At 37.3% G+C, this 22,602-nt stretch overlaps 1 protein-coding gene across 1 annotated transcript; it reads right to left on the reverse strand.

Annotated features, from left to right (window-relative positions):
• Positions 1 to 649: 649 nt before the first annotated feature.
• CAAP1 (caspase activity and apoptosis inhibitor 1) lies at positions 650 to 18,725 on the reverse strand. Its single transcript, XM_066568904.1, has 6 exons — positions 18,588 to 18,725; positions 17,411 to 17,611; positions 15,811 to 15,895; positions 15,134 to 15,209; positions 7,469 to 7,542; positions 650 to 3,632 (listed from the first exon to the last, which is right to left on the reverse strand). Exons 1-6 carry the CDS (start codon positions 18,717 to 18,719, stop codon positions 3,289 to 3,291), a joined length of 912 nt encoding a protein of 303 aa, XP_066425001.1. The 5' UTR covers positions 18,720 to 18,725; the 3' UTR covers positions 650 to 3,288.
• Between the last annotated feature and the right edge of the window lie 3,877 nt (positions 18,726 to 22,602).

Raw genomic sequence — 22,602 nt, forward strand, 5'->3', positions numbered from 1 at the left:
AAGGAAAAAAAGCATCTTTAGTTACAGTAACTGCTTTTGTAAACATTATTTAAAAAGTAAATAGTGACAACCAAGCACCCATTTACCAGCTTTAAAGCTCTGACTCTGTACATTTTGTCCCACTGCAAGGTTTCCCAGAGGTGGCTGCTGTTTTTGAAACTGTGCTCCTTTAAATACAGACAAGGCCACAGTAAAGTGCTACCCAGCTGACTCCTTTGGCAAGATTCACAATGCAGCGCTGAACTGCTCATGTTTCATCTGGCATCTCAACAGTACCCAGTTAGAACAGCAGCATCTTATATTACCTACACACATTATCTGACTCCATGTTTTTTCAAATACACTTAGAAATAACCTGTTGTTATCAGTGATCAAAATTTCATTTACTACAATCAACAATTACACTAATTTCAAACAGCAAGGAACATATTTTATAACACAGCTTAAAATAAATTCTCTTGGGCAAAATATTTTTGAGAGCAAATACTATATTGAAAAGTGTGTTACAAGGGGAACTAATTCTATTCTGTGGAAATATTTGGGATTTGCTTCTCAAAACTGGCATCTTGAAATCAATTTATTGTTCTCTATGAAATCACCATAACAGCAAAGCCTCCAAACAGAGAAAAATACTTTTGATTCTCTGAGGGAGAGTCATTAATCTTTTTATTCATCTAGTACACAGTTAACCCTCCTCCTCCTCAAAAGATATTTTTCAGGCTGGCCAACACCCAGTGTTTAATATCTGTTTCCTGACAAAATGGTTGATCAAAACCCAGTAACACTATTTTAACATTTCATAAATAATTCAATATATTTTACATACAAATTGCCTCTCCTTCCAAATGAAATAATAAATTTATTTTTCAAGTAAAGACCACAGACATATTTAAAAGTGAAAAACAAAACAGCTCTATAATAAACATTTCAAATACACTGGATTGTTTTATCTCTTCAGTGATACAAATCAATGCAAGAACACGTGTAATTTAACTGATCTGTTTTTAACCTAGGCAGCAACAGTACAATATCCTAAAAATGAATTAGCATTTGTGTAACCAATCACATTAAGTATCTCATATGATTCTTTTTTATTTTTTGTAAACAGCTTAATTGAATTTTCTTGGAATACTTCTCATCTTTCAATTTTGTATTTAATTAGGCTGTAATTACAAACCTTCTCTGCCATATGCATAGTAAACCTGTTTCACCTCTGTCACACTACATGTTAAAGTTAGCATTAGCTAACTTTAACATGTAGTGTAGCTTGAAATAACAGCCTTTCAACATGCTATATAACGAACTTTTAAGGGTGACTTGGGAAACCAGTAGAAAAATAAATACCATACACCTCCACAAAGTAGTCGGTAGAAGGCAATTACATTCTAGTTTATCATTACTTCCACCAGTATTTTTGTGTTGCTAAACAACTGAAATATGTTGTTTTCCAACATCACTGAATAAATTTCACATATGTGGCTTCTTCTGGTGATGCAGGAAATGCCCTTGCAAGCAAGATTTGCACTTGCACAGCAGGCAAGGTGAGGTACTTGGTGCCTTAATGACATAAGTACAGCAGCACCGAAATGTATCTTTGAAATCTAACACAGCTCCACCAGTCTATGACTTTGTAAAAGAGAAGACAGCACATCTAAGTTTTGCCAGCTGTCCTTGTCTGATTACTTCTTTAGTTTCTCCAGACTCAAATAAAACACAAGTTCACCAAACACCTAAATGGAATTGACCAAAGACAACACCCACAGATTTTGAGAGAGTAAAGTTACCTTTTGAATTGTGTGTATATTTTCACTAACAAGCTCAATTTGCTACAAAATAACAGAAAAAACGTTGACAATGTGGATAACACTAGAGTCAGGTGCACTTTACCCAGGTCACTGACATCACTTAGTAGAAGCACACTGTAATTTTATCAGCTGTATTTAATGAAGGTTTTAGTTTATTATCAAATTTACACTGCACTAACATTTTACAATAATGTTGGTTGTAGAGGAAATCAATCATACTTAAGAAATATACAGAAAGCTTGCTACAGAAGGGGGTTTAAAAAGAAAGAGAATAAAGAGAAGGAAGAAAAGGGATAAAATGAAAGAATAAAAAGAAAATTATAAACCTTCAAAGAATTCAAGACATAGTATCTGAATAGACTAAAGTCTGCAGTAATATTACACAATAGTAGGGGAAATTATGTCTGCTACTGTTGCAAAGCATGTAACTGGCTTTCTAAGTAACAACCAAGGAAAACTCATGAACAAAAATACATAATACATTATTTTACTTAACAAACAGTACAGTTGTAAACTTCATACCTTTAAAGAAAAAAATTGATGTCTGAATTTGTAAACAAACATACAAATATTTTAACGAGCACTAGTTGTAAAAAAATTGAAATAATTGTTGTAAGATATTATAGCATGAAAATTAATTCTGAAATTCAATTTATTTATAAAGGAATACCCTGAAATGGACAAAAATAGAATTTATATTTTAAAATCTCATAAATAAATTAAATGCCTTTTCTAAAAAAGCATACTGAAATTAAGTGGATTTTCCTACTTTCAGGGGACATGAAATGACTACATCAATTGAATGTTAAAAGATCAAGGTCTTCTGAACTGTTTGATTTGTTAAATATTATGCCAAATATTCAAAAGGAAAGCTTTCCAGTTAGGAAGAAACTCTGTTTTCTTCAGTTATAATACAAAAGATAAGAGGGGAGGAAAGTGACAAAACTACATGGCAGTGTAATAATCTCTGTCTCTTTCAGGCACTTTCATAACTCTGAAAATAACATGTTCAACTGTTTATTTGAAAGGTAAAAATCCTTCCCTTTAGGAATTAAAATTTTAAAAACTGAGAATACTTTTACACAAAGCATCACAATGTAATTAGAATACCTACATTATGATGAGATGGGCCCCAAGAAGAATTAAGCAGTCTCAAATCTCTTCCTACCCTAACCATTCAATGATTCTATGTTTCTACAACAACCTTTCTGGAAGGCACCAGGTACCTGGCACAGCTCCATATGTGGTGTGACTCCCTGAGGAAGTGACCCAGCACAAGGACACCTCATCTCAGGGAAGCATCAACCACTGTTTGTGCATGTCATGGAAGCAGCACACTAAAGGCAACAGCACCACTGAACCACAGGTCAGGATACACAATACAGTCTGAATGAGGAATGTCACACCCAACCCAAACATAGCACTGAAGAGAACAGACATCACCTTCTTCGAAACAAATAGTGAAAATGAAATCTGAACAGTCTCATGGATGTTTCTTTACATCACCAGCTTTCATAAGAGCCTTAATAGCTCTGGCCCTCATCTCGAGTTCGAGAAGTTCCAGCTGTTGTGCTGATGGCTGAACATCTTCTGATGAAGGAACAGCTAAGGTTGCTGCTTTGGGCTCCTTCGGGCTGGACTCTGCCAGCCCCAGAATCTCATTCACACTCTTCTCAATGTCCTTCTGAAGGTCATCTATCTGGCCAGCTCCACTTCTGACAGTGCTCTCTTGCACATCCGGACCATCTTCTTCATTGCATGGGCCTTCTATGTCACTATCATATGCATCTGCGTTTATGCTGAGGACATCACTATCTTCTCCCTTGCCTGTAACACAAACATAACTATCACAGAGCTGACTAACAGAATTCTTTTACCTCAACTTACAAAATCACTTCTGCTTAAAGTGTTACTCTGCAAATTAAGAGAGTGAAAAAAATCTAGAAAAAAAAAATCTATATGATAATCAACTCCTCTTCTTTGTCTCCTTCAACTTTTAAAGGTAATTTATACAAGTTTTAATGCATCTTTATGCAATTATAAAAGAACATGCAGTATAGCAATGCAGCAATACCGGAAAAATTTATTCCCTCCTGTGAAGTTACATTACCTATTTTCCTAATTAAATTGTCAAAAATTTTATATTAAACAAAACTTTTGCAGTGCAAAACTGATTTTCGTTTATCTCTTAAGTAAACCTAATTTTCAGAACGCAACTTCAAAAATTACACTCAACTATGTTATGTATTATAAGAGGTGTGGGACTTTAGTGAGATGCAAGACTAAAAATTAATAGAAACTCATAGTGCAACTACTCAGAATTTATCATTAGTCCTCCAGATGCATTTAACTCCATATAAAAAAATGGAGAAATCTAAGACTTAGATTTTTAATTGTGGCTGAAACTTGGAGTGTATTTTTAAAAACATAATTAAAAGAGGCAGCTCAGTAAAATAAAAGCAAAGCTCTAACAGAACCTAACTAACCATTCTCCCAGTTTGGCTACAGCAATACTTGCTTTTGACACACTGGCCTCAGAAGTTCACACTCTTTCAACACCTTTTGTAAATGTGGAAATTAAGAGCAGGATTGGTTCCAGCTTAAAATGAATAATGTGTAGTCAGATGATAATAAAGTTACTGATTACACAGACTTTATAATTAAGTTATTACTTTTAAGTTTTTATTATTAAATTACGACTTTTGGTAATACTATTTTTACCACTTGCACAGGGAAAAAACGACTTTAGAAAAATGTTATTTTTTTAAAAACATTTTAAATGCTTTATGGTAGCTGTATGCACTTGGTATTAATACATGAAAAGTGCTCAAAAACCTCAGGAAGATCTATTTTTCTGGGTGTTTACAACATTCCTCCGATCCTGAGGGTGTGGGGAAAAAAAATCAATACTGACTACTTCAAAAGCTATAAATGCAATTTCTCTACTTAAAAAAATAAAAGGAGGGAGGAAAGGAAGATCAAAACAGCTCAAAATTGTTTTATGAACAATAGTAATATTTTAAAACATTAGCGTTTTGTTGGTTCAGCATTGAAATTTTTTTGTATTATAGGACACATTTCAGTTACTCACTCATGATCACTCTGTACCAGGCTGTGATCATCACAGCATTTAAGTTCATATTTAAGAATTCTGCACACTCACCCTGAGAATGCACTCACACAGCTAAGGTATGTGGCACCTCAAAAATTCCAAACAAAGCTAACAGGAAAGCAAATTCAGCTCATGAAAATAGATGTTAAGACATAAAAAAGAAGTTTATAGATCACTTTTCACCTTTTGTTTAAAGCAAGATAAATCACAATTTTAAAATAATAAAATCTGAAAACCTAAAAAATAAACAAGGCTCCAAAAATTCTCCTCACAGCAGTGTGTATGAAAACTACTAATGAGATGAACATACAAAGGCCTTCTTTGATCCTAAGTAGTCTTGGCCTGTTCCTACTGTGACAGAAACCTCAAGATTTTCAAGATTAATATTTCATTTTCATATGCAGTTTCCCCTACTTCCCATACCATTTAGTCATCTTTGAACAGTATCTTTTTAACTTTACCTTGCAAGCCACAATGTATGGAGAAAGATCAGAATGGGAAACAACAGGATTAAGAAACTGTCTTTCTTCACAGTATCAGTCAGTGTTTACCTAACATGCTGGCCAACCAAGGAGCATTACCATGGATCAAAAAATCAGCTGCATTACTGGATCACAGTTCAAAGCCTGAAACTTAACATCTGAGCCTGACCATCCTATTATACTGCCAAAGTCAAACTGACCTGTACAGAGTCTGGCTGGGACGGAGTTAATTTTCTTCACAGCAGAGTGCATGATGCTGCTTCCGGATTTGTTTCTGAAGCATGTTGACAAGACACGAGTTTGGCTACTGCTGAAGAGTGCTTGAACAGCCTCAGGGCATTCTCTGTTTCTCACTCTGACCCCACAGAGAGTAAACTGGGAGGCTGAGAGGATGCAGAGCCAGGACAGCTGAGCCAAACTGACCTAAGGGATATGCTCCACCATACAGCACTGACATCTTCCCAAGTAACTGTCATGCATGCCGAGTCTCTGCTTTCCAGGAAGTGGCTAAAGATCTGGCTGCCAATGGGAGCTTGTAACTAAGCCCCTGATTTTTGCTTTGTTTCAATGTACAGCTCTTGCTTCACTTATTGAAGAGTCTTTATAATGACTCATAAGTTGTCCTCATTTTGTTTTGCTGACTGTCACCTTTATCCCACTGGGGGATGAGCGATTCAGGGGGTGGTAGGTGCCTACTGGGTCAGCCCACCACAGGATTCCTTTTGGAATCAATTGACACATTAAGAAGGAACAAAATATTAAGTCATTCATGTCTATCCCAGAGAAGCTGGGCAGAACAACCTTGGGTTCTATTTAGAAATTGGAACCTCCAAAACTGTAGAATTCAGTGTTCATTCAGGCTTTTTGGCCTACAGATGTTTAATGAGCTAACAGGCCTTATTTCCCTCTTTTGCTCCTGTATTTTTACAGTAATAAGGATCATGGCTGGCATTTCTCATTATCTTTTTCATTTTGGTAACTTTTACTTTTTCTTCATCTACAGTTGCAACATTAATTTCTGCACACTAATTTCATTTTTAAATTTTAATTTTATCCACTTATGCTTATTCTCTCATTCTCTCTTCTTTTTCCCACAGCTTCTCAGGCTTTGGGAAAAAGAAGAGAGCATGAGAGAATAAGCAAAAGTGGAGAGAATGACTGGAGTTACACTTTCTAATCTATACAATATTCTCAAAAGTTCTTAAAAGCTAACATTTTGAGAGGAGCCACTGTTTTAGCCCAAAGCAATCATGATGCTCTGGGTGATTAAGTCATAAAAAACAACAATGATATCACTTGCAGCAACCATCAATTCCTTTTGATAATACAGAAGCGGAAGAAATCTGCAGGAAATCTGTCAGTTCTAAGGTTCCTCCAATAGTACAACAAGCAACATTTAAAGGATTATCCACAGTCATAGCAACTCACACCTAAGAGTTTTGGTGCTTTTATTATGTATGACTCTTTCCCATTTGACTCTTCCCACTAACTAATTCAAAAAAGAAACATGTTACAAAAGTCATTCCAAGAGACATCTTTCAGACAACATTCTGAATTGTGAAATAGTAGCTGCAAGAAGCAAATAAAGTTAGATCTTTGCAGAAAAGAAATGTAGCTTAGAAGAATTTTCAACATTCTTTGACTGGAAAAGCTACTTCTGATCTTTCTGCTTAGAGCCAGTCAAAATGAAAATAAACAGACTGAGACAGAAACACCCCCAGTTCTAGTGCTTCATGCACAAACTAATATTGGCAATTGTTATATGTGCTGATTTAATGACTGGAATGGAACAAATACTACTGCAGGCTAAAAGTACTGTTTTCTTGTGCAAAAAGTACAAATGTGCACCAATAACTTATGAGCCTTTGCATTTTCTATCCTGCCAATCACTGTAGTACTTGAATGTCTCACAAGCTATGTTTTTGCATCTAAGAAGAGAAAGTACACAAAACAAAATACTCTTTCCCAATGTATATTCATTCTCGGTTCACAAGACAGCTGTCAGCTACCTGGAATTAGTCACTGGCCAACATTGAGAACACAAAATTTCAGCTTTCTCAACAACATACCTTGCTTTGACTCCTGACCTTCCAGCTTGCTGTCTTCTCTCAGAGAAGACGTTGAGTCTATACTGTTGTCCTGTCTGGAAACAATTAAGAACACATTTTAATCACCATAATTTAAAATTTAACAGAACATTTTTTAGAAACTAAAAAATTATCAGGGGGTAAGCCAATAAGCCAGCTACAGTAGGAATAAGGGCAGAAGGAATACAGAGAGCTAATGTGAGTACTTGAAAATAAACTTTTTTTGTTTTGCCTTGTGCAATTATTTCCACTGCATCCTTGCCTTTTAGAGTAACAATCCTCAATGGTTATAACTGAGGAACCACAGCTGAGCAGTTATAAAGGAAAAGCTCCTCATATTAGGAGCTTTTCTGTAAAATTCAAAATAAATTGTCACATAATTAAATTGTTTGGGAAAACAATAATTTCTGCTGCACTCAAATACTATTTACTGTCTTATTTTGAAAGTAAAAAATTATTTTAATGAAATTATCATCAGACCATCACTAACCTCTTCTAAACCAGAATCTTCTTGTTTCACAAAGGGATACTTTTTAAAACAGAAGTGTTTACAGCTCAGCTATTACAGTGTATTCAGTACCCGCATTTCTCTATTTCTCCTACTTAAAGACTTCTACCCTTGATGTGTAGGGTTTCAACTCTTACACAAGTGTAAGGAAGAGACATTTCAGTGAAAGGTTAATGTCCTTCATGTACTTCACACATCCTAGTTACACAAACTGTGAAAACATTCAGGAAGGGCACAGGTAGAACAATCCAGAATCACAGGAAGAGTTCAGTTGCCACATCCAGTGAGCATTTTGACAACAGAATTGCCAAATTTCTAAACTGGAGTTAGTGTGTCATTGGCTTCATCTGTATTAAAATGGAATCAATGCAGCTCTCCTGGCCATGGGAACTTAACAACACTATAAAAAGGAAGCAGTATTCTGGTGTCACAGATGTAAATATGATGACTAATAACTTGTTTCTCAATAATGGCCTTTACAGCTTTCCTGAAAGTGAACACAGATCTATTTTCCTTGTGTTTTACAAGTTGCATTTTTTCCCATATGCCCAATGGTTTTATCAGGAGGAGGAACACCATAGTGTTTCTAGAAATCATGGTCTGAGAGGAGAGACAGTTATTTTCATTTCTATTTCCTTTAATGAAGTGGCAAAGGCTACATCAACAGACTCTCCTTTTTTCCCCCACTTTTTTTAGCCATTGGAACATAATTGTGTAAAGTATCATGCAATAACTCATTAAGGACAATAAACAGGTCAATACAATTGCCTAGCAAACCTCGATGTGAACACCAGGCTGTTCTGCCTATTTATTGAGTCACATGACTACACTAACTCCTTTTCCAAACGAGATGAGAATAATCAAAATATGCCTACACACGTGTAAGCAACTGCAACCAGCAACTGCAAAGAGGACCACAGGTCAGATGGGCCTACAGGATTGTGCTGCCAGAAATCAGACAGAATGAAAAATATACACCTTCTCCACGATTTTCAGTGTCATGCAGCTGTAAGTAGATACTTGTAATTCACTAGCACCTCAAGCTAGTCTAGACAAGAAGCAGGATGCAAGATCTGGGACTAAGGTATCAAACAGATAAAATCAGAGGCAAAATTCCAAAAAAAGACTAGGTTCTGCAAGTAGGCAAATTGAGGGACGATAATAGAGCACTAGATACCACAGAGATGAACAGCATCAGCTACTGGGGACAATCACAGGCCTACACCTGCCATCAGAGAGGCCTGCATGCACAAGGAAGTCTGAGAAGCAACAGTAACAAGGATACAAACCTTGTGGGCTTCTGTGCCAGCAGCCAGGGAAAGATGTGGATTTCAGACCAGCTACTGGTCAGCAGATGTGGATGGAACCACTTGGTTTTTGGCTTTTTTTTTAAAGCAACTCCTAACAATTTGTTATATCTAGTTACTTAACTCTTGACCAAAATTAGGTTGAGATATACCCTGATCATCACTAACAGCAGAAGCAGCTTTGGCTGCTCCTGTCTAATCCTCTTTCACACACATACTTCATCATTCAGAACTCAGTAGTTATGTCTGCAAAGTGGACAGCAAAGTGTCACTTTTAAAAGCCTGATCTTGCACCAGTAGTATTCAGACAGTAGATTTCAGAACTCTGGTATCACCTTGATGTCTGATGAGGAACTGTAATCATCTCTTTCAGAGAAAACAAAGTGACCACTATAGTTCAAACATTGGCTGTGAAATTATCCATAACCATTTTAACAGCTGTATAAAAAGAAATTACCAACTTTAAAAGAAACCACACACTGAAACTTGTAAAGTTTCTTCCTGATGCTTTGACTTTAACAATAATTACAGCAAACCCATATTCCTTTAGAGACTACCTACTGTCAGCAAAAGAATTTTTACGACACGGAAGTGCTTTTACAGCATGTTTTACTCTCTCAGAATTGATTGGATTGGACTGCATTGCTGCAGAACCTTCATGACTTTGCTTTGTAGGCAAGCATTTTGCACCATCTACTGGCTCAACAAATGCATTTTAAGTTTGGCTTTTAACTTGTTAGCCTTGTTTTATGTGTTTGCTAGTGAAAAACATTTTTTTCCTAATTATCTGTACTGTGGTATACATGTTAGAAAGGGGGGTCTTCAAACAACGGGAGCAGAAGATATGTTATTTTAAAATTAAGGGACCTTATAAACACTTAATACTCTCTTTTTTCATGCTGTGCTGGTAAGTGACAATAGTAATTTAGAGTGTCTCCCTTTTGCCCAGCCTTTATATTTCTGCCTCAAGATGACAGTTAAGTTCAAAGTCAATCTTCCAAGCAATAAACTCAGCACTTTTAATTTATTATTTTAAACAGAACAACATTTTCACAGTATGATATTTTCAGCAGAAAGAAGCTAACTACAGCTACAATTTGCTGAAAACAAATGTTGTAAATTTAAATTTACCTTATTTTATGTAGAGCATGCATTTCATGTTGTCATGCGCCACACTAGTATAATCCCTAACTGGGCTCACATAAATGGCTTCTGTACACAATTTGCAACAGGAATTAGTACAGGTCTCAAAGCATCTTGGTATGAAGGTGATGTGGTACCCAATTTCAGTAGATTTTGCAAAGTGGGGTAAAAACACAGCAAAGGTTAGGAAAAGGAGTACTGGCAGAGGAGCAGATACCTAAGGATTGACAGTAGCTCTCCAATACCGGTGGCAGGGATACCAGGTTTCAGTGGTCACTGGGGTTGGAGACCAGAAGGAAAAGTATTATTCACCTAAATCTCCAGTGAGACTTGAGATTGGGACCTCTGTTATTTTTGACATGATGTACCTTCCTGAATTAAAGTTTGCCTTTGCACTCAGTTCGAGGCCTAAAACCCATTTCTAGAAGACCCAAGTCCTTGAAAAATTCCTGCAAATTTTTGTTCCAAGGACAGTTTTCAATGACAAATGAGAACCAAAATAATTAACAAGCATTAAGTAGCAAGTTAAAAAAACAAAAGGGAAAAAAGTTCTTACAAAATAGTGTTTCTGAAGAAAGGTATCTCAAAAGACAGGTGTTAATCAAATAGTTTAATGAGCTATGCAAAGTCCATCGGTCCTGTTACAGGTGATGTTTGAGGACACCACAAGTACAAAAGGCAGTGGAGCAAATTAGCTAAATGCTGATGTATCTGTTCAGTGACTCATGTAGCTGGTCGTTACAGTGATTCCAAATGCTGAAAATAACCAAATTGTCTTACAGAGGTAAATATCAGATGGTAATTGCATGCTTGTGAACACCCAGCAACCAGGAGCACAACACATCAAAACAAGACAAAACTTTTAACTGCTAACTTTTCCAAAAGAAAACAAGCAAAAACTACACTTTTGACCACAAAGTAGTAATATGCCTATAAATTCTTGAAAGAGCAAATATTAAACTGCAAATTTTCACTCAGTGAAAAAAATAAGCCCAATAAGATATTGAAGGCAGAAGATCATTTACTCAGACCCGTATGAACATTGATCATTATAATGACACTAGAATGTTTGTTCTTTTAATGTTTTACTAACACAGCATGTAACTTACTTTCACTTGTTCTGCTGGAGGATATTTGAAGAGTCAATTCAGGTAAAAGAAAAGAAACAGCTCAAAAAAATGCTAACACTTCTTGAACAAGATGAAGAATACCTACTTGGTTTTTGCAAGACATTATCTGACTCCTGTCAATTAAATATCTGGTGTTTGGTTGGAAGCTTCATATACAGTAATTCTCTTGTTTTAACAGTATTCCATTTCAGAGAGTAAGACAGAAACAGAAAGAAAAATCTGAGAACTGCATATTCAAAAACCTATACAGAGCTGACAAATAACAAAATTTATCTATTGCAACTGCATGTTCCAGTTACTAGCAAATATAGGCCCTGCTTCTTCAATTCTTCTGCATGGTTATTGCAGGATTTCTAATGCTTCACACAGAATAGGCTGGTGATAAAATAAAAGAGCAAATGTTTTACATGCTAATGTAAGCATGTGAAGCATTTACATAGTTGAAATTCAAGAAAAGCCTCAGGATTTCCACTTCTAGTAACAGAATGAGGATATGTGCAAAAACCAAAAAAGGAAGATCCAATTTACAATTAGATGCAATACCATCTAAAAGCTTCACATAAAGACCTGAACTTTGCAAATTTCCGGTAACTAGAGAAACTTCCCTAAATTCCTGCTACTTTTAGCTGGTACAGACAGGAAACAGCTCTTTTGAGACTGAGAGTCATTTGCTTATTTAATTTAAAATTTCTCTAGATGTATTGGTTCAAGCTTTCTGAATTTCAGTTGATATATGCAGATGGCTAAAGGTATATTTGTTGAATTTATTTTTTTCAAAGGACAATAATGAAAGAAACAAAGGGATGTTTCCAATCAGTTAAAACACTTTTGATTAGAGTACAACTTGCTACTCAATTTTCCCTTTCCACATTCACATTTGAATGTAAAAACTAATACAAGTCAGACTTTAAACAAATAAGTTATAATAGAATGCAGGAAAAAGAAATAATTTATATGAAAGCCAATCTTCATATATGCAATGAAGATTACCTAGGAAGAACTAACAGTGATTATATAAAATAGAGAAACTGCCTTTTTTGTTATGAAAAGTCTTTTCTATTCCCAAGGCAAACAAACTTACCTACTTAAATCCAGATTAGAAGTATAATTAATGATTACAAACAATGCTTGCTTGTCTTAGCAATGCAGTTTTCAATATTTCTTCACATATGCACCTTAAGCCTTTGTAGTGGCTAACTTGTTGCTGAAACACATTTTTCTGAAGTTTTGAAAACTTGCACTTATAATTATTTACACACAGGTTATAAAGAAGCTGACCCAAGGCCCAAAGATTAGACTACTTAGTAAAAAGTGCTTGTGACTGTTTACCATTGTAAAAGCATCATATTGGTCTACTTACTGAGCACTGAACTTCAAGATCAACATAAAGCCTTAATTCTCCTCATGTTCTCCTATCCCTTTATTTTTCTATCATCCAAACAGCTTTTCTGTTTTGTTTTCTTTTTGTTAATGCTACCACACAGCTGAACCGTGGAGCCAAGGTGCTCAGATAGCACCCACTGATGCAGAATGCTATTTTTGAAAGGGAGAAGAAAATCCCCAATTCCTAAAACTTCCTGCCCAGCTTGGAGGGGTCTGAAACCCTGAACTATCAGGATACAGATACAAGAACAAGGGGCACCTCAACCACTGTTTGTCCCAGGAAGCAATTTGCTCTACAACTGTGAACAACATCTCTCAGTTTCTTTTACCTTTTTGAAACACAATTTCTTCTTGATTTACTGTCAGTTACTGAAACCTTCCTAACTGGCATAGGAAAATAGGGTAAATGTCTTTGATATCCACTAGCTAAAAAATGGTAAATTCTGATTTTTCTTATTTGATAGTTTTATTAATTAATTTCCTCTTTTTAGATTTTTACCAGCTCAAATAATTTCTATATAAGAAAGAATTCACACAGTCTACTATATCAAAGGATCATAAATTCATGTCTCAACAGTAGCTTTGAAACATCTTGAAGACACAGAACAACTTTACTGAAATCCAGCAGCACTACTCCTGCCAAACATCTTGGAGATAAAGAACATTTAACATATTTTGCAATAGTAATAGCTTGTGAGTTAGGCCTTAAACAAAAACCCAAAACGACATATAATGTCTCAAGGAATCAAAAAACTTGGGTATTTTTATGGCTTATTTAGCCAGCAAGTCTGTCTTCTCATTCTATTTAGAACTTCACTGACAAATTATCAATCACTTTACAGAGACTATTCCACATAGAGACCACTACACTACATAAAGAAACCCAATATTTAGTGTATTTAGTAGTTTTTTAATTTTTCTATCTGCTTTTCCAAACAGCCAGCAGAGGGCAATGTCCAAAATAAGAAAACTAGGTTTTGAAACTGACGACCCCGTTCACAGAACACATAGGCAACAAATAGCACAGCAGGATACATTAACAATGGGCTCCAAATGGAACCTTAGAAGAAACAGTGTCAAAGGGTATTAAAACTGTATCACAAGGAAAAGAATGAAACCTAACTTTGTATTCACTCCATTTTCTAGTATATTTGTATGATGAGAAGTCATCAAAGAAAATTTGGTGATAACTTCATAGCTTGTTTTGAATCAAAGCCGGGATCAGAAACTAGGAAACTAGGTCCCTGCCAAAGAAAAGTACTGACCAGAATGTGAAAGTTGAATTGGTGTTACTACATTTCCCATCCATTTGTTCTTATTTAAATGCATCTCTGGTGCATTGTCTTGTACTGTCTCAGAGGTTTATTAAGTGTGTCCTGAATCTGTGGACCACCTGAAATCAGGTCAGTGTTGAAAACATAAAAAACTTACTAGTCTTCTAGAAACAAGTTAGCCTCACTAAATTTGATGCATTGTGCCTGATAACTAGTAACTTTCCTTTCCCCTTCACTACTTCCATAGAAACTATCAAACAGGTGAACTCCTGACAAAGAAATGGTCTTTAAAAAACAGAGAAGCATTTTAAGAAAAGGTTAAGAAATGCTGTCTTTTACAAAACTGCCAGATGCCAAGATAAGAGCAAGAGACCAGAAGCCTCTGTTCTTGAAACTCTACATTCTGTAGCACTCCTTATACAGAGTGCATTGAACAGGTGAGTGTAAGTGCTGCTTCAATTGCGGCAGGAACGAAGGACCAGAATGAAAAGTTGAAAGAGAAGGGATAAATCTCAGTTGAACTGAAAGTACCCTTAAACAATTCACTGACCTAAGTGGGAGGGGTTTACTGCTTTAGCTCACACAAAGACAACCTAAATCACACCACTTCTGTTGCAGGACAGAAGTATGAAAGTTTAATTACCATAACTCGGCTGACAGGTACTATGCCACTATGAACCCAGTTATGTGCTCAAGACACACTTAAAGTCACAAAGTGACAAAATCATGTCTGTAAGTTTAGGGCTTGCTAGTAGCCACACTTCATTGTCATTCAACTAGGGTAATTAATTAAGGATATAGCAACTGGGTCTTTCAATCATATATTTGATCATTTCTCATGAAAAACCTCTGAATTGTTCACTCTCCTTAAATTAAGTTTAAGTTTTTTATCTTTTACTCACTGACTGACTGAATCACCTCCAGTCTTGTCTCCTCCATCTGCCTCCTCGTCAGTATCAGAATCAGCTCCAATCTTGCCTAGATATACACAGTTTCAAACATGAAAATTTAGGAAAGTGATATAATAAATACTACATACTTAGGTTTACTTTTAATTATTAACTCTATAACAATCAGCAGAAGAGGATTTTTCCCAGTTAAAGCAGAAGTTCTAAAATTAGACTTAGTCAAAACCAAAACCCTTATCTGGGAGTCTTCTGTTGGCTTCACATACATTTATACTGGATTACAAAAAATCTGATTAGCTACTCTGATTAGTACAATACTGTGGGTGCTAAAAATAAAGTACAGAATTAACAGCAAGATACTCTGGAGCACTCAGACTTGAAGAGCTTTTCTTCATTGACAAGACAGCAATATGTTTACAAATAAGTTCTATATTCCTTAAATATCAAGTGCATGTTTAATAAAACTGAAAAGCTGGAATGTCATATCCTTAACCAAAGTACATGAACTGTGTGTCTTGGTGGAACTGAGCGATTATGTACACACTAATATACACTTACTAGTGTGTGTCTGTATACATACATATATATATTTAAGTTGCTAAAAAGAGTGCAAATTCGGTTGAGGCAGACTATTTTCTGGTATACAGTGGAGTCTTAAGTTTCATTCATACCTTCAAGTATCTTCAACAGTTTTTTTTCAGATAACAGCTCCAACTGCTCCATGCAAAGTCTTTTGATTTCATCCATGGAACAGTTCTAAGAAGACAGATAAGACAAACCACAAGCTACTAAAATTTTCTGAGAAGACAGCAATTAATGATGTAATGAAGATTTAACTTGGATTAAAGCCTCTCCCATATTCTGATCTGCATTGATGCAACTGCTGTAGAAAACCAGCTGTTTCAGTTATGACAAGAAATAGCATACGTGTGGGTTTCATCTGAAAAATTAAGCAATATACACTCTATCAGTTACCTGACCTATGGCTTGGAGTCTTTATTGCAGCTACAACACTGAGCACCAGAAACACCAGATCATATCTGTGAAGCATGGAACAGCAAACAATTGCAGACCTGGTTATTCCTAGTTTTCCATCACTAGGGGGAAGCTGGGTTATGTAATTAAGCTTACAAAGATCAGAGGCAACTGTTGAATGCAAGTTCAAAAACTGGAGAAAATAATGCTATTGACAACACACCAACAGATGCATATCACAACACAGAAAATAAAGAAAGTATGTAAACTGCGATTCATTTCTCATGCTTGGTACATACCATACATTGCCACAGATTTTACTGGTATTCCAGTTACCTTCAAATCTCATACCTCTTGGTGACATTCGGGAATTTCCCATTTTCAAATGAGCTCTGATACCATGTACAAGTACCAAAATTAGGAGCTGATAAACAGGTTGTAATACTCAGTCATATTTTAAGTTTGGTTCTACACTATGAGGCAATTTCCCTACAAACTCAGTAATGTCTTTCCTTCCAGATTCTCAAGTTCTTCTTCTGCCAGAGATGAGAAATGGATGAGCCTATGTGCAATTTGCCATGTTTTTAAAATGAAGTCCTGTCTCACTTATATTATTGATAATACAACTCATTAAGATAAAAAACTGAGATAAAAAATTTACAACTACTAACAAGCATTACACAGATGACATTTCACTTGCAGCCTCTTCTTCTGTACAGGCTGCTAACCTAATTTATTTTAAGTCCTATTGTTCACAAGAGTCAAAAAGCATATGATCCAAGCCAGTAAAACTCCACCTTTAGTCCATAGGAGTTACAGCTTCAGAAGCTGTTTATGAAGAATGGGCTTTATTTTCTTATCTCAGACATTGCTTTAATACCATACAAAGAAAATCAGTTGCCACAAGCAGAAATCAGTATTTTTTTTACAAATCAGCATATTAGTTAGTGAACAACTACTGTATTTACTCCTCATAACCACGAAAATCCTTTTGCATTTAACTAACCAGTAGAGGGGCACAGTCTAAAGCTAAACTTGAAGTTTAGAAATGATAGAGCAGTAGCAAAAGGAGTAACCTGGAATAACAACAGCAAATCTTTAAAAAGTCTCACTTCCAGACACATGACTGGGAGACTACTTAAGAAGAGTACTTGACTTCATAGAAACTTCTTTAGTTGAGAAATATACAGACAGTTTTTAAAATGTAAATGCACTAGGCTTGAGAGATAAGTATTTTTTGTTACACAAGCATTCAAGATCATGGTAAATACATAAATGGTCAGTGTATTTCAGTACCTTTAAAGTATCAGGCAGCATCTTCTGTAGTTTCTTCTCCCCTATGACACAGAAACACTGCTGAAGCATTTCCTTTTTGTCCCCAATGTAGAAACTGACAGGTTTGAGTGACACAGTGAGATCTAATCCTCCTTCCTCTATATCACTGGGTTGTTCAGCTTCTTCCACTTTTTCTCCAGAGAGTACATTGCATTTTGTTTCCTAAAATCAAAGAAGGCACATCTTCTAGTGAATTAGAGAAGACAGAAAATTACAGCTTCACCTGTGCTTGCAATAATCTTCCCTTCATTAATGCAAGGTACATCTTAACGTGGACTTCTCAAATTCCAGTGTTTCATATTGCAAGGTAACTGCATTACAGAAGTTACGTATTTTATTACTGAGAACATTATTGTGCTGGGAAAATTTTGTAGACCTCCATGAAGTGAAAACTACTCCTAAATATTAACTGGGAAATACTATCTGCAAATACTTAGCGGGTGCTTACACATGAAAGCATGCTTTAATGCAGAAGAAATCCATCTGATTAGCTGGGCAGTTAAATCAGAAAGCTCATCATTCACAGCTACCCGGCTAAGACTGGCATACAATTCCCTGTCTGGCAGAGTCTTCACAGAATCAAAATGGGCTTCGTATTAGAAAGTGCATCCTCCATACATCAGCGGAGGACCTCTAGAATAAAAAAACTAATTAAAACAAACAAAAAACCCAAACAAAAACAAAACCCAACCAAAGGAAAAAAAAAAAAAAACACAAAAAACACAAAACCAAACCACCAGCCAGAAATATACTTTGTCAGCCTCAGAATTTACTTAGGCGTGCATGCCACAATCAATTTTTGCACACCAACACATCCTTGAGAAGACTCGCAAGGCCAGAAGTGTGAGAACCACTCGGGTGCTACCCGAGCTTGTACGCCACACCCCTCACGCCTGGGAAGCACAGATCGCCGCTCCCGGGATGCGCGCCCGGGCTCGGCCGGCCCCTGCCGCTGCCTGTGCCGGGGCTGCCCGTCTTCGCGCCGCCCTCCCACCAGCGCGACTGAGCCCGGCCCTTCCCACAGCCAGCCCCGGCAGGGACCGCGGCCAGGCCTCTGCCGCCAGGAGGGACCGGGACGCGCCCGGGAAGGCAGAGGCGGCACGGCACCGGCCAGACCCCGCGACTCCGCCCGCGCTACCTCCAGGGCACCGTGGCTGGACTCGGTGCTCCGCCGCTTCCTGTCGCTGCCGTCCGGCCCCGGGGCTCCCTCCGGGCAGCAGGAACGTGAGCGGCGCCGCTTCTTCTCCTTGGAAGACTTCCTGCCCGGCATGGCCGCGCCGCGCGCACGCCGCGCGCCGCCGCGGCAGCGCCGCTTCCGGCGGGACTCGCGCGCAGCGGCCCCTGCCGGCCCCGCGCCGCAGCCTCGAGATGGAGGAGCTGGGAATGTACGGGGGGGTGGCTCGGAGAGGGCGAAGCCCCAGTAAAAGTGCAGCCACACGTGGGCACGGGACCTCTTTACACAAGTGGAAGATGTAGAAAACACATCTTTCGAGGAGCTGGGGTTCTTTAGTGTCCAGAAGAGGAGGCTCAGGGCTGACCCTATTGCTCTCTAGAACTCTCTGAAAGGAGAGTCTCCTGCCGTGCCTGCAGTGAGAGGACAAGAGGAAATAACCTCAATCTGAGACATGGGAGATTCAGATTAGATATTAGGAAAAAATAAAAAAAAAAAAACCACCGTCAGGGTGGTCAGACATTGGAATAGGTGTCCCTGATGGTGAAGTCACCTTCCCTGGAGGTGTCCAAGACATGTCTGGATCTGGTGCTGGTGGTGTGGTTCAATGGTTACAGTGATAATGCTAGGTGGATGGTGGACTTCATGATTACTTAAAGTTCTCTTCCAACCTGGATGATTCCACGATGATTCCACAGTTCTCTCCTCTGTAGCTACTCTTTAATTCTGACTTTTTCCCTGACTTTCAACCTGTTTCAATGCTGCAAGGACCTGCAAACTCCTCCCTTGGCAGCTGTTTGGCATTGCCAATAACTTTGGAACAACAATAACTTTTTCCATTATACTTAATGTGTACTGGCAAAGTTTTTTCATGGGATGCAAACAATTAGGAATTGCAGCAGAGAAGCCTGTTTAAGGCAGGCAGCTGTTTTGTGCAATTCACGAAGACACTGATCAACTTTCTGCCACCAATAAGATTAGTTACAGAGGGAACTCAGTCTATTATCCTAAAGAGGTTAGTCAAAATTAAAGACTAGGGTAGACTAATATCCCTAATTAGGCAGAGAGCATTTGTATTAAAAATCTTCTTTACTGTGCAAAGATATGCAATAATTTTCTTCTTTATTTAACACAACTGAATATCTGCTCTTTTTTGTCTGCTTTCTTTCCCAGATTCAAACATGTTGCCATCCAGTTTGTCCATGTTGGGTTGGATCTTCAAATGGGAGGTACTGGCCCATTTAGGCAGAAGTCGGCTGAATGCAAGTATAAAACTACTGGTATCAGAATTTCTGTGGGAAGATGATATGTATTTGCATAGGCTGACACTGTTTCCAAAAGGGTTAGAATTTACTAATACCATCAGTTCTTTTTTCAGCAAGCCTGAGTCCCTGCAAAGGCAGATTAGTATCAGAGTTAATCCTGATTAGCATATGTTGTTAAAATTACCTGGATTGTGGGAATAGATGTTCATATTTATCATCACTGAATAACAGCCTCAGCATACTCTAAAGGTGGCAGAGGTAATGTGATTAGGAAACACTGAGGAGGCATCTAAGTTTGGGATGAAAATGGGATCCCTTGAGCAACTGTAAGGAAAATAAAAAGTTTAGCAGTGTATGCTTAGGCATGCAAACTGTGTTTTAAATGAATGTAGAATACAGAATACAGAAGCTAACTGGGCTGTTGATAGAAAGATTTGTAACAATATACAAATTTATGTACTCACAGGCTTCAAATTCTGCTGTCAAAAAGGGGTAGTTCATACTTTAAACTATATTTTAATGTGTTTTGTACAGACCAACAGTGGTGTCATGAACGTTGCAAATTTATCTTTGCAACTGGAAAGTCTAGAAACAAAATTTCCCACCAAATTTGAAACCTCAATCTCTACAGTGAATAAGCATCAAAAAACTACTGTAAGAATAGGACATCTGAAAACACCCAGATACTCTTCAGGCTCTCAACAGCTGTATAGGGAATCTTGTTGCCAAACATTTAATTTCAGTCTATTTAGTACACATTTTGAAAAGATGGGAAAGATCTACTGTTCCTAGACTTTGGATTTTTTGATGGTTTAAGGAGAAAGTGACAAAAAGAGGCAATGATCACAGTATACAGTAATGGATCACATTCAGCTGAGAAGCTTAACTAAGTATTTTTAAGAAAAATACTTCACACAATTGAAACTAGCAGGCTATTACATTTCCTAAAGCATTTGGAGTTGCCTCTGTAATACTGATTTATGGTAAGACTCCTCCTGTAGATTATTATAGCATGTTACATTATAAAAAAGTCACTGCATCCAATTATTCATGAATGTTCAGTTCAGTGTACACTGCTTTTAATGAAATAGGTTTGCAGACTGAAGTTAAGTCTATTTCTGGCTGTAGCCTGAACACGACTGAGTAATTAACACTGCTTACTTAGGTTCTGATATGAGCAAGGTGCATCATAACAACAGACATTAAAGAAACCTTGTGATAGATTGGACCAATTTGTGTTACTGTAGTCTTCTTCTATCTTGCAAAGTCCAGTAGTTGGTGCTGAGAGAAGTCTGTTTTGACTCCTTGTTTAGTTCCTTAGGAAGGCATTTTAGACTTTTCCTGAGCTTTGGCCTAAGTAGATCCCAAGTTTTTCCACTTCATAAAACCCGAGCCATGCCTAACAGCAATGCTTTAACGTGAGATGCTACTGTGTGCTGTTGGCTATTCTTTCTAAAATCTTCATATCTCAGAAAAAGATGCCAAAAGAATTGTGTCATCTACTGAGAGACTTTGAATTCTTAGCAGAAGACACAGCTTCTCTTCAAGGAGCTCTTGAAATCTCTCAAACATACTTCAACTATTCCCCTGATAAATGAATCAGGAACCCTTAGCATGCAGATCAACTTATTCAAAATGTGCTGTAGATAGTAAGCCAGCTCCCAGTTGTGTGCCAGGCACATACTCATTTTCAATGGCCTCTGGTCTCAAAATTTTTCGATTGTACCCTGTGGATCTCATGTCTGGCACATTTCCCACTACAGATATAACATTCTTTCACTGCAACAATAATTTCATCCTGCTGACATTCCTAAGGAATTCTTCTTATTGGTGACCCCAGCAGCAGATTGTGCAGTACCCTTACACGCATTTATGTGTTTATGCATGTGGATGCTGACATGAACCACAATGGAGTTCCAAACAGTGCCATTTAAAATCAAAAGCAATTCCCCACTCCCTGTTTCCTCAGATGATGCTAGATCATGGAAGGGTTGGTATCACAGTACCCTGTGGCAGCAGGTGTCTTTCTCTCCAAACAGTCCTGGCCTGCTTTGTTTATCTCGCCTAACAGTTAATGCTGCTGTCCCCAGAAGGATTTTTTGCTGTGCCTCATAATTTTTCTGCAAGTTTAAGTGAATTTTGTAATACCTTTTAATATACCATTTCTTGGGAGTTGCCAGAGTATGTTTATTAATATAAACATTAATTTTTGGTCTGAGAAATTCATAACAATTTTCACATAAAGAGAATCTGTAACAGAGCCATCCCACAATAATAAACCAAAAATATTAAGACAAGTATAATTTCTTAAAATAGCACAGGTACAAACACAGTTGAAGAGTACAACATTAGAAAGCTGAAGCTTCAAGAACAATTGTATAGTAGGCAACCAAAATTCAACAGACAGGCACATTATTTCACAGACATGTTTCCTAAAGGTAGGTTCTTACACGCTTTCCCAGGAAGGGGTTCATCTATCAAGCACTGTAAATCACAAGTAATTTGTCGGACTGCCTCATATATGAACCTCCAATAGATCAAATCAGAAAGTGTGTGACTCAGACCATGATCAGGACTGTGAGGGTATTTATCTGGAAATCCAACCGAAGTGTAAGTGTACAAGTGTGCAACTAAAGATCTGAGAGACAAAGTTTGCTGGAAGCAGTGTAGTAACTCAGTTCAGGTAGCTGGAGCAAAACAAAAGTTAAGAGCTCTTG

The sequence above is a fragment of the Molothrus aeneus genome, chromosome Z (genome assembly GCF_037042795.1).
Source record: "Molothrus aeneus isolate 106 chromosome Z, BPBGC_Maene_1.0, whole genome shotgun sequence".
NCBI classification, from domain to species: Eukaryota; Metazoa; Chordata; class Aves; order Passeriformes; family Icteridae; genus Molothrus; species Molothrus aeneus.

Bases quoted from the DNA above. Each gene is read 5' to 3' on its own strand.
- CAAP1 (XM_066568904.1), bottom strand. From the start codon at position 18,719: ATGCCGGGCAGGAAGTCTTCCAAGGAGAAGAAGCGGCGCCGCTCACGT. The intron at 17,612-18,587 runs GTAGCGCGGGCG...CTTTGATTTTAG, and splicing joins CCAGCCACGGTGCCCTGGAG to GAAACAAAATGCAATGTACT. The intron at 3,633-7,468 runs GTATGTTGTTGA...TTTGTGTTACAG, and splicing joins AGGTCAGGAGTCAAAGCAAG to GCAAGGGAGAAGATAGTGAT.